Source organism: Poecilia mexicana, unplaced genomic scaffold (genome assembly GCF_051168715.1).
Source record: "Poecilia mexicana isolate PSO_F unplaced genomic scaffold, ASM5116871v1 scaffold_15, whole genome shotgun sequence".
Lineage (NCBI taxonomy): Eukaryota > Metazoa > Chordata > Actinopteri > Cyprinodontiformes > Poeciliidae > Poecilia > Poecilia mexicana.
This window is the reverse complement of record NW_028263384.1, coordinates 29,089,396-29,102,425: the sequence shown is the minus strand read 5'-3', so window position 1 is coordinate 29,102,425 and position 13,030 is coordinate 29,089,396. Positions and strand designations below refer to the sequence as shown.

The 13,030-nt window shown below is 35.5% G+C and overlaps 1 protein-coding gene across 1 annotated transcript in view; it reads right to left on the bottom strand.

Moving 5' to 3' along the window:
* blnk (B cell linker) overlaps positions 1–8,937 on the bottom strand; it is a 35,530-nt gene extending 26,593 nt beyond the window's left edge. The window contains exons 1-2 of the mRNA XM_015008022.2: positions 8,680–8,937; positions 8,488–8,550 (exon numbers count right to left, since the gene is read on the bottom strand). Of these exons, the coding sequence (XP_014863508.2) occupies positions 8,488–8,550; positions 8,680–8,748 (132 nt within the window). The 5' untranslated portion in view covers positions 8,749–8,937. The remainder of the gene's footprint in view (positions 1–8,487; positions 8,551–8,679) is intronic.
* Positions 8,938–13,030: the final 4,093 nt, after the last annotated feature.

Sequence of the window (13,030 nt, the reverse complement as noted above, 5' to 3'; positions counted from 1 at the left end):
TTTTAGAAAATTTCTAAGAAAATTTTCTACATTTTTGTTTAAATTTTCTGATGAAAATCTAAAGAATAAAATAAAAACACCCCTGATCTAATCCAAGCTTCTTTTAACGGACGTTTACGTTTTGAAAATGTCTGATGTGAAGCCCGTCTCTTAACCTGGACGCTGTAATGCGTTTATTTAATGTGTTGCCATCGACGGGCCGTCCTCTGTGACTGGCCTTTGTTTGTAGTGTTGATGTGATACACAAAAGCTAAAAGAAACTTCCTTACAAAGCTGCCAAACAGGCAGCCTCCCAGAGATACAGCGTGACACTTCTTTGATCTGCTACATGTATTTTCTTCTTACCTTGTCTACCTGTGTGAGCAAATCTGACTTCAAAAAGAGAGATTACCTTTATCTTCACTGTGCTGACTGGCTGTCATCCTCAGCCCTGCTGTAGTACTCTGAATTAGACTGTATTTTTCACACCTTTCATTCTATCTGATAAACTGACGGGGAAAGTAAGAGGCTAACTTTGAATATTTTCCATGACAGAGCCGGCTGTCATCATAAGCTAACAATCTGCGGTGTCTTTTAGGTGTTTGTATACAATAATCAGCAGGAATTTTGGAATAATTTTGGACATTTTATTACTTATTGGAACAGTTTCTTTTTTCAAGGTGGAACTCAAAGAGATTATGGTGTACACAGATGAATGGACTGAACTTATAGGTTCACTTTTACGGTTATTATGACCGTAAAAGTTAACGCACTAAAGCCACAGCGCTTTAATGTGTTAACCCAGGCAGGGGTGCCTTCAGCATATTATCGGATGGTACGCCCAAAACTATCACTGCACCTGACCCACAAGAGCACAATCTTAGTGCAACGCTCAATAAAAGCGCGGCAGATGTTACGGTCGGCCAACCGGGTGAATCATTAGCTCTTCAGTTTGCAAAACCACAAAAGAAAGCCGACCCCCATCCACCAGACCGGCATACTTGGTAAAAAGCTTAGGTGGGATCCACTCACCCCTCTTAGAACTATGCTAAAACTAAAACATTTACTTTTAAGACGGACATGTGACCCTCCCAGTACAAGCCTATGTACAAGATGTTTTCACACGAAATATCTTTTTTCTCCAGAGTTTTGTTAATAATAAAGAGAGTTAGATAATAAAAAAGATCCAATAACTATTCTTTTTAACTTGAAGGAAAATCTGAAGGTATGCACAGTGCGTGCAGCTGCAGGCGCTACTGAACCCAGGGGCACATCGACATGTTACAGAGTTGCAAAACAGTTCTAACGCACTGTTAGAACTGTTTTACCGAGACCCACCGAGACACGGACATCCCTTATGTACTCTTCTTGGCTCAAATAGTAGAGTAAAGGTAAGAGTAGAGTGAAGCTAGCTGGTTTCCTTGGAAAGACGAGGCTATTAAGGATAGTCCATAAATTTTAAATAGGGTTCATTTCTGGGCCAGAGGCTTAATGTTGGCCTACTTCGTCCACTCAACAACCATTCAACTCTGCCTACCTTAAGCCTGTTTGGTGTGAGGGGAGGGGATGAGAAACCCTTCATGTTTCACACATTTTGCAGTGAGCAGAAAAACAGAAACTTTTTTATGAAGCTACCACCACCATACTGAGGGAGTTAGTCAGGTAGACACGGTTTGATTGGGGACCAAAGTTGCTCAAATTTGTTTCATTTGTTGGTTTCACACTGCACTGTGTCAAACGAACCTCAACATTTTGAAAACCTGTTCCCCTTTTGCCTGTGGAGGCGCTGTAACAAGAATCACTGAAGGAAATGACACAAAAACCTCTGAAGAAGACATTGAGCGCAACTTCCTTCTTCACAAAACGTAAACAAAAATGGAGTAGTATCAGATTTTAGTGGTTGTAGGATTATCTTTTTGTCTTTGCCAAAAAACCACGACCCATTTCTCCCACTAGCGCTAGGCTAGCACGTTTGTTTCGGTTGTATTTACCCAGAATGCCCTGCGCTGTAGTCTGCTTTCTGCTTCTGGAAACTGCGCCAGACTTTACTTCAACCAAACTGCGACTGAGGTTTTCAGGCAACCAGAGTTTTCATTTTTTTGATCCGAATCAGAGTCTGATTATGCATTCACACTTCTCCAAACGAACCAAACTTTCTTAGCAAACATGTATGTTTGCTTCAGAGGAACAGGGAACAGACAGGTCTATATCAGAAATGATTTAATGAAAGGTAATTCCAAACTTAACAGTAGAGTCCAGCATAGAATGTTTAGAAACAGGAAGTGAGACTGATTAATTGAATATCTGTTTGGAATCATAAACTGAGCTAGCTGAGTGAAAAAATGGCAAAATATGAAGACAACATGAGTATCAAGCCAAAGTATCAAGAGATGCAACATCAAATATGACAAAAAAGCTCAGGAACAGATGTTAAATGAAAAGCAAAATGTAAATAAAACTCACTGCAACTAGTTTACTAAGATTAAAAAGACAAAACTATAGCTTAAAACAGAACCTAAACCAACACAAACAGACCTAAAGTTCAGAACAAAACCTTATAATTAAGATGAAACCCTTCAGTTTGGACTTTAATTGAATTTCCCTAAGCATGCTACTCGCTGTCCCTCATCTAATTATAAAACATTTCTCCAGAAGGCGTTTGTCCTGTCCAAGTGGACGGCCTCAATTCAGCTTGAAGGTGCTGATTTTGCAGCATCTTTCCTTGTCAGCACAGCGTTAGCTTTGGGAAGTCTTTGACATTATGAGACGTTTCCTCTAATCTCAACGGGACTGTTTGGGTCAGATGGTTGAAACTGGGACACAAATGGATGCTGCAACAGGATAGTGATCCAAAACAAACATTACATCTGATTCTGAAATAGTATTTCTATGGACTGTGCTGAAAACTAGGTTAAAACCAATCAGATTTACTGAACTCCATCTTATTTATGCCTTTAAAAGGTGTTGAGTTTCTTGCCAAGAGACATTAACATACTGATTGTGGTTGGATCAGTGAAAAACTATGACATTTAAAACTGCAGTGCATCAGATTCATGTTTTTATATCTTTGAGGGTACATTTTAAAAATCACCCGAGCTCCCAATTAATCCAACAAAACTCATAAATGTTTCTTTTTGCTTTTCTCCTGAAATCTCCCTTTGCTGAGCACCCAGCTACTTTACATTGGTTAAAACTTGAAGCCTTCCTAATTATGCATGATTGGAGCTGTCTGATATTGGAGATGGAATAAAACATGTCTGTGGAAACATGTAGAAATATTCTCGCTATATCTCTTCCTCAAACAAAACATGAAGTTGGAATGTCTCAGGATTTTTCTACATCACACGTCCGTTCTGGGCCGTTGTTAGATTTTCGCAGATGTAACAGAATCCTGCCAGAATGTTTTTGCAAAAATAAAGGAACAGACATTTCACTGCCAGAGGAAAATTCTGCTGGTCCAAATTAGAAAAAGAACTATGTGCCTTGAAACCAAGTGTATTTTACAACAACTCATCAAGCGGAAATATAGCTTATAAATTATTTTAAATTATTTTACTGCAATATTTATACTTCTGTACAATAATATGTGATTTATAACAGAGTGAAACAATCAGTTATATTTTCTAACATAAAATCGGCTTTTTAAAAAATCTTTCCCAAACTGTCGTCTCTGGGCCACTGGTGGTCCGTGGGCGCCCCTAGTGGTCCGTGACGTACTGCATGTAAACGACCGTTTATTTGCCGTGACGTCAGCTCACGCCACAGCTAGCTTAGCAAAGGATTGTGGTAAAATAAATAATAGTGGATAAATGGCTTAAAATCAGGTCTCTCAAAAGAAAAACTGAAGACACTGATGGGAAGAAAACAAGGCTAGGATTATTACTGATATGATCAGAAGAAGTCAAGTCATAAAAGATAAATACAATTGATAGAAATTAGTGGATAATTTAACACTTAATAGTGCAGAAGAGGTTTTTTGTTTCTAAGCAACTCGAGTCCATTTTTCTTTCATTGTGCTTCTAAAGCATAAATAGTCCTAAATGTTATTAACACTCTAATAAAGAACAAACTTTTTTAAATTTAGCTTGAAATCCACACTTTCAGAATCTGTAAATAAAGGCAAGTGTTTAGAATTACATTCAAATAAATTTAAATGCATAAGAATGAAGGAGAACTTAATAAACATTGATTTGCAATAAGCACATAATTTGTTAATCAGTGATTCTTGAGAATAGGGACAAAATGGGTTTTAATTTTCCCATATATATATATATATATATATATATATATATATATATATATTTTTTATTTTTTTATTTATTTATTTATTTTTTTATTATTTCTCAACCTTATGTATGCAAATATGACAAATAATGTTTTGGAAATGTAGGGATGCTAAGGTACAGGCTCCTCGTTGCAATTTTTTTTTTAAATTACATTTTTAATCGACCTGACCCAGAACTTTTTCATCACCATCTGACAAAAATAAATATAAAATGATTTTTAAAATACCCTATTAGTGATATTTTTACTCATTTTACAGACAATGCTTCTCAAGAAACAAAAGAAGTATTATTTAAAACAAAAAACAACAAAAAGTCCATCTGACGGAGTTGACAGAACTGAAGTTGGTGACAAACTAGTGAATAAAATGAAAAACTTGGTACATGTGAAGTAATGCAATTCATGTAAAATACATTAAAATGAATTAACTGCACATTTAGTGAGATTTGACAACAATTTCACTGAAAGAATCACAAAAACTCTGATGGAGTTGACATCTGACGGAGTTGACAAAAAGCCAAACTACCTCAATTTATATGATGTTATTCTGAAGGAGGCCATATTGTAGCTCATCAGGTCCATTAAATCTTTACAGTTTACCAAAATTAAGCTTTTATTTCGCAAAATTTCATCAAAGTTTTGTAAATTGTCAGTTATGGAGTTGACACATCATGGTTGTGACGAGCAACTTAGGAATAAAACAGAAGAAAAAACTAAAGAATAACATAAGCTAACCAGAGCTAACTAGCCCTCCTAGCAAAGGAAGAGATCGTGGGGTCCTCAGAAGTTCTGGTGCCCCCCAATAATGCCTGATTTTTTTACATTCTTTTCATTTCTGACAGTGTTGACAAAAACTAGGGACAAATTTCAACGGAGTTGAATATACATTGTTGTGCTCACATGACCCAGGTTAGTTTAGTCAGATATTTGAAAAAATGTTATTTTGTGTATATTTTATTCAAATGTTGTGCTTTATCCATAGGACCTGTTTTGTCTCTATTCTCAAGAATTACTGTTATATCAAATCTCTGTTCATTTAAAGGCAAATGGAGATAGTTTTGGTGTATCTCTCCTTTACTCTAGGCTGAATGAATGAGGTATCAGAAAATATACACAACATTGTCACATGGCAGGTTCTGTCAAGCTGCGCTCCAGCACAGCAGTGGTTTGAGTTTCATGCCAAAATCAGCATGCTGTGTCACCACAGAGCAAACAGCACCTCCATGTTGCTGAATATCAGCGGGGACTTTGTTTCTCCAGAGATGTTTGACCAAAGCAGGAGATCATTACTGTCATTTGGGTAAGTAATTTAGTAAATTATAGTATTGTTGTCTGTCTATGTTGTTGAAATAGGCTCATATAGTGGTATTACATAGTTATTGGTCCTTCTAGTTAAGTCTTAAAATAAAGGAATCTTTTATTTCAATTGTATAATTTCATTTATAAATTCAGATTCTAATCAAAGTAAATATCTTATGTGAAGAAAAAGGGGTGTTAAAAAGGCATTAGGCCTGTCATAATAACACATTTTGCTGAATGATAAATTGTCCCAGAAGTTATTGCGATATACTATAATATTGCCATTTTGAGACGATTTTCAAGTATTAAAATGGCAAAGGCATAATATCAATGCAAAAAATACATTCTCAAAGATCAATGAACATGCAATTCTAATGAACATTTAGCACTGGAACTGGAAGTCAATTTAAATACCCCAAATAAATAAACAGAAACGACAAATAAAATGAATTATGAAGTCTCTAAATAAAATTGTCCTAAAAAATATTGGCTAGTTGAGACCAGAGCATCAGACTGAGACTTTTATCAAGTTCTTGGTAGAAAGAAAGACATTATTGAGCTTATTTTAATTTATCATGTAATTAATTGATGTATTGACTATTGGGACAGCCTTAAGACTGACGGCACAATTATTGGTCTAACCTGCCGATTGATTCTTTACCAACAGTTCACTTCCTTATAGCATTTTGTTTTGGTAACTAATCATACGTACTGAGATGTTTTTATGTAACCAGATAGCAGTTTAGCAAAGTTTCTTCCTTTTTCGTCCCAACGCACTTACAGAGAGATTTTCATGCGATTTCCACTTATCTATAATGCCAAGCGTCTGACTTCAAAGTGCAAACGCATTGAACTGGAAGTGTTGGACTCGTTTTTGGAGCACGAAATGCGCTCGGTGTGAACGCAGCCTTAGAGCGCCAACGGTGAAATACTTGGTAGCGTTAAAGTTAGAGTGAGCCGCAGTGCAGTGTTTGTTAGCCTAATAGGGCTGAATCTCTCTCTCTGTGGGATCCATCAGTCAGTATCTCTGTTTATGTATTTTCAGCTCTGCCCTGGCACCTTGCTCATCAAAGCCTCCGCTCTGAAACATTCATCATTTTTTGACTGATCATATTTCCTGTTGAGTCTCCTTTAGGGGAAATAAGCCTGTGAGACATAAGGCGCAGCTCAAGGTGAGTAAATAATATGAAAAAATAATACTGCTGTCATGTGGAGCGTGACAGGCAGGATGTATACATTACCCTGAACTTGTTCATTTTATAAGGGCACAACCATAAAGATCAGTGAATTTTTTCACATTTTATGGGAGAGAAAAAGATTTTGGGAAAAAATGGTTGCCTATTTGACCATCCTCCCCTTTTATTCTGATACTCCTAAATAAATTAATTAATTGCTTATTGAAAGAGGATATATGTGGCATGAGAAAGCTGGAATCTAACCTACACAATTTTCAATATAAAACATGGTAGTGGCAGCATTATGCTGTGGAAATGCTTGTCTTTAACAAAGGAAGTCTGTTCAGATTTGATGGGAAGCCAAAAAAGACTTTAGATGGCAGTGACCAGCAACCAGAGTGGAGCAGTTTAGATCAAAACATATTCATGTGTAAGGATGGCCTAGTCCAAGCGCAGACCTAAGTCCAAATTAGAATCTGTATCAAGAAAGGTTATGAAAATAAAAGCATGCCACACTTTATATATTTTCTATTTCAAAAACTATTAAATCTTTACAAAACATTGTGATAGTCTATCACACAAAGTCATTAATGGACATTAATTTGATTAATTGCTATTTGATTAATGCTAACAGTGAATAGAAATACATATTTTCACAGCTGTGGAAAACTAGAATATCCTAGTTAGTTGATGTCAAATTAAATTTCTTTCAGTTGTTTCAGCTGAAATCATCATTTCTGGGAAACAACACAAACGTACAGTGAAGACAAACGCAGCCAAAGCGATGAAAGTGACTCTCAAAGCAGAAGTTGCAACAGTTTTACTGACTTCTGTAAGAGGAAGGGCAAATTGTGGGAAGTAATGCAAGCGACTGTGTTTGGATCCGTCATGGTTCAAGCCGCTCGCTGCCCTGTCTGTTGTCCCACGCGTTTGCAGAAATAGAAAAATGCACATAAAAAAAAAAACGCTGAATGAAAATGGTACAGAGTGAGTTTGTTATTTTTACTGACTTAATACCGAAATCCCTATTTTTATAATTTACAGTAGGGAAGTCAAACATTTTCAATTTCAGTTTGGGCCACGTTAAGATCATGAATGTTCTTAAAGGGCCAGAAAGTATTGATAAACCTGATAAACCAACGGTTGGAACTGTTTAAAAAAATTTAAAATAATATTGAGCATCTTTTCACACCGATCGGTCCTTACAGAATTTCACAATTTTTTTTTTTTTTTTTTTTTTTTCTATGAAAATCAAAACTTTTCTGATGCCAATTTAGAAACATTTGCAAGGAATGTTTAAATATTTGCGCTTAGGTATGATGATAAATCTGACTTTTTATTTCAAGTGAATAATCAATCGCAGACTAGAACTTGAAATAATTAAGCTCAAGGCAGAAGTGTAGAAGTAAAATACACTGCCACCTTCTGGTGGGAGTTGGCATCATTTCAAGAACAATGTTTTTGACAAAAAAAAGATGCAATTTGTTGATTTTGCATTAATTTCCATGATCACAGTGAAATTAGACATATTGATTAATGTAATTTGACAAGTAAACAGATAAAAAACACTTTGATTTGATTAATAAAATAATATTTAAGCACATAAAGGTTGTATTTGTGCCACATAAAAAGGATTTGTTGATTTTAATGTTAAAACAAAGTGAGGACAACTAAATGTAGTTTGAGATAAAACTTTTTTTTTCTGCAAAACTAATGTAAGAATAATAATACTGGTAAAAAGCAGACTCACCAGAAGCCTGAGTCCGTCGATCTTTAATCTGGTCACAGTCCCGGCGCAGTCTTGCATGTTATTCTGATGGTAATCACAGAGAAACGTTATCGGTAGCTCATCCTGTCAGTCACAGTTTAATTCTTCAAATGTTGAGGGAAATAGATCCCCGCCATCAGCTGTAAAACTTTTTGTAATTCCTCTTAAACCCACCTTGCACATAAAAAGCGCCACTTTCATGTGGTCCCACCCTTCACACTCTTCTCTGGTCGGCAGGTTCATGTCTGCCGTCGCTGGGAGCCTCTAACTCTTGACCGTGGGGCTCCAGAGGAAGTTTTCACACACTGAGGGTGCACCGCTGATTCAGCTTGAAGAAGTACAGGCTCCGAGGTCACCTTAGAGTAAAAATACATGCCCGGTTTCATTCCTCATCATACATAAATATCAAATGTCCTGGAACTGTAACTAAAACACAAATGAACATTTCCCCATTGACGGTCTTACGGCATCAACGAAAGGGAAGCTGGAACTTCCTGAAAAAATATTCTATATTAAAACTGCAAGAAACCAAATGTGTCACAATAGTGTTTACTGTTAGGGAATGGGAGTTTTTATTTTAAGCGTGCTCATTATACTGCTAATCAGCACTGAATGGACATTTCTGCAGATTTTGCAAAACCCTAAAGAAACAAGTTAAAACCTGGCTTTGTTTACATCTCAAAACACGTAAAATAAAAATAGAAAACAAGACGTTTTTTGATTAGAAGCCTAATACTGTCTTCAATATCCAAGAATCATTGACTGAAAATAAGCTCCTATATCTTGTTTGAAAGTTACTTGTAAGTTAGTTTTATCAGTGTACTAAGATACTAAGATACTTGCACTAGAAACTAAACAAAAATACTTGATAATATTTAGTTTTAGCAGTGAAATCTCACAACACACTCAAACTTTACACCATAAAGTTTGTTATTTTGTAATGTACATCGGCATGCCTACATTTTCTCTAGGTTTAAAGAGAGAAAGAAAAAAATGTACAAAATGTGGAAATCCTTGAGAATTGTTGCTTACAGGGGATCCATTATGCAAGAATTCTCAAGGATTTCCACAATTTGCACATTTTATACTTCCACATGAGCCTAAACTGTTAAGACAAACCAAGCATTAAAAATACTCATCTGTTTTTTGGCAATAAGTTAATGATTTTTGGTGTTTTATGGTTTCAAAAACCTCCTGATTGTTAAGAGACATTCAACAAGCAATGTGCTGCTACCTAGCAGCACATTGCTTGTTGAATTTGTACAATGGCTGCTGGAAAAGACTAATGTTTTATTGTTGACTTACCATCCAGAAACCTCTTGCTGCATTCTTGGTCATTGTGCAGGAGGCTCTACTTCTGCTTTTCAAAGATGTATGGTTGATTAACTGTACATCTGTTTTCAGCCATTTTAATATGAGAGTGTAAACGCTGAGTTCCGGGGGCGTGGCCAGCAACAGCTTATTTAAATTTAAAGAGACAGGATGCCCTAAAACAGGCCATTCTGAAACTGACCAGACTAAAATCTCATTATCTAAGAATGATAGATCAGATTAATAAAGCATAATAGGTCACCTATAAGGCCATATGAAAATATAATATTTTAGCTCTACACCTCCATCTTCCATCTCTAAAAGGCTGAACTATGGTTGATCGTAGCTCCTTTTGAGAATCGGCATCAGATGCACTCGCTTCATTTCTCATCTTAAAGAGAAAAATCTGCTTGTACTTAACAAATGGTAGCACAAAAATAATCTAGAGGAAGTACCTTCCTCAAATTTTACTTCAACCACACAGTTTGACCATGTGTGCATCACTTTTAGGTGATTGTTGAAGTTTTAAGATTTGAAATTAGTAACTAATTCAGTGGTTATGCTCAGCCACTAAGCTAACTCTCCGGCTCAAGTGGACTTCCGGTTTGGTCTGTTCCACTCATGCAAATGAAAAGTTATAAATGGGAGGAATGGGGATGTGGAGGAATTACAGAAATATTGGCAGACAATGTTAAAGATAAATATAGAGGGGCGGCAAAGACTGGCATTTTATCAGCAAGAAAAATCTCAAAATACTTTACAAGATGACCTCAAATGATAAAAAGGAAGTCATGCGATTTTATCAAATGGTTTTATTTAGATCCAATTGGAGTCCAAGTCTTATTTGAGGCTAAAATGCTAATTTGCACTAATATTTTATAATCAGTGGTTTGAATTCTTGTGTTTTGCTGTCATTCCACATCTTTTAAGTGGAAGAATAGTCCTGCAGAACCAGTTTGGGCCGCCTACCAAGACCGGCTGAGGGCAAAGAAAAACAAACAGACTACACAACATTAATGGCAGCAGCTTCATTAATAACTTTGTCTAAGAGAGATACAACTAAACACAGAAGCACTTGGCAAGGAGAAACAAACGACAACATGCTGTTAATTGCAGCAATAATTGCAAATAATGCATAAGCAGTGAGTAAAGGGAGTACAAACTTAGAAACCGACAAGAAGCTCTGCTCCTGTGGCAGGTGAAACTAAAGGAGTGTTTACTCTGAATATGAATATTTTAGTGCCGGAAAAACAAACTAAAACTGAAAAATCTGAATCAAATTCAGCTTTTTTTATTGTTTCGCAAAGCAGACTTTTATTTTTTAAACCAAAAGAGACTGTTCTGTCACGTCCACTAAAACAAATGTGAATATTATTAAAAAATTCATTATTTCAGTTGCACAATTCACACAGTGAAAAACATTATCTTGATTAATTAGACAGACTGAAGTAATTATGATGATTTTCTGCTTACAGCTAATTAAAACACAACAGTTAAGATTAGAATATTACATCAAGCGAATAAAAAAACATTTTTAATTCAGAAACGTGACATTGCATATAATTGTGTCTTTTCTACAGGAATATGCAAGCTGTATTTATGGAGAAGTATTTATGAGACACAAAGATTTTAGTGAGCACTTTAGCTACACAGGCGGGCAGAGTAGCCAAAAATTATACTCAAGTAAAAGTAGCAGTACTTCAAAATATTTTTACTCAAGTAAAAGTAAAAGTAGCCGTCCAAGAAATTACTCGAGTAAGAGTAAAAAAGTATTTGGTAAAAAGTCTACTCAAGTAACTGATCAAAATATTATTATTAGTTAAAAAGTTCTAGTTCTTTGGTATATTATTTCACTATCAACAAGCTCTGCGACGTTACCTAGCAACGCCAGCCAAGCCCAGCCTGTTGCCTGGCAACGCAGTTCGAGTTCCACCGGCAGATTATTTCACTTGTAACAATTTTGCCTATGAAACTAGTATTTTCTCGTCTATATTAAGGAATTGTTCACTTAAAATAAGCTCCTATTTCTTCCTGAATAGTTACTTATGATCAGAGGTGGAAGAGTAGCCAAAAATTATACTCAAGTAAGATTAGCACTACCTCAACATAGCTTGACTCAAATGTAAAAAGTAGTAGAAATTAGTTGAGTAAAAAAGTATTTGATAAAAAAAGTCTACTCAAATACTGAGTAACTGATGAAATGATTCATTTAAAATTTACATCATCAGATGGATCTAAATATAAAGTTAAGTGGAAATGTTTATATGTTAGGGACCACAATTAAAATAATTCATATAAATAACAAAAAAAAAAACAAAAAAAAATCAGCCAAAAGAAAATTTTCCCAAATAAGTTTCTTTCAATATAAATCTGATGAAACTTTAACAAAAACTAAAGGTGTGTGTCTGTGTCTGGTGAATTATTGTTTTTCATTCAGTGGGTAGAAAATCCAGAAATTTTACTCAAGTAAGAGTAGAAATACTTCATAGTAAAATTACTCAAGTAAAAGAAAAAAGTACAAACTGGTAAAACCACTCCTGAAAGTCATTTTATTCAAAATAAAGTTACTCAAGTAAAAGTAATTAGTTGCCACCCAACTTTTCTTGGGGGCAAAGTTGTTTGTAGAAATTCAATTGTTTTATTTTATTGCTATATTATTTCAGGTAAACCTTTTATTATTTTAATAATACCCTTTTAAAGCAGAAGCTCAAAAGCATTTTTGCTGTCTAACTACCTGAACGTGATGTGGAAACTTGTAAAGGTTCATTTAGAGGTAATGTAACGGCTCCATTTATCAACATCATTGTTTGGCATAACTGATATATTTTTCTCCTTTTGCAACCCAAACAGCCCAGTTTGCCTGTAGAACTGTGTGAGAAGTTAATGCAGATTGAATTTTATCTCAACTTCCTCAGGTTTTGTTGAATATTTGGCTTAGTTTTACTCCTCATGTTCCCTTGTGTAGAGAGTTTTTCCATTTTGTTTGCAGATCCTTCGCTCGTGTCGCTCTTTTGTTCGTACCATGTCAGCCTGATGTTTGAGTCGTCTCTCGTTTTGAACTTCCTGCCTCAGCATCACGTTTTTTCCCTTTACTCTTGATTTATAAAAGTTGTTTATTTTTACTTTCCAACTGCTTTGGGAGTCTTTCTTGTTTTTGAGTGCTGCTCTTTGCAAAAAAACAGAAACAAAATGCTCTTCATGCCCAAAGGTTGTC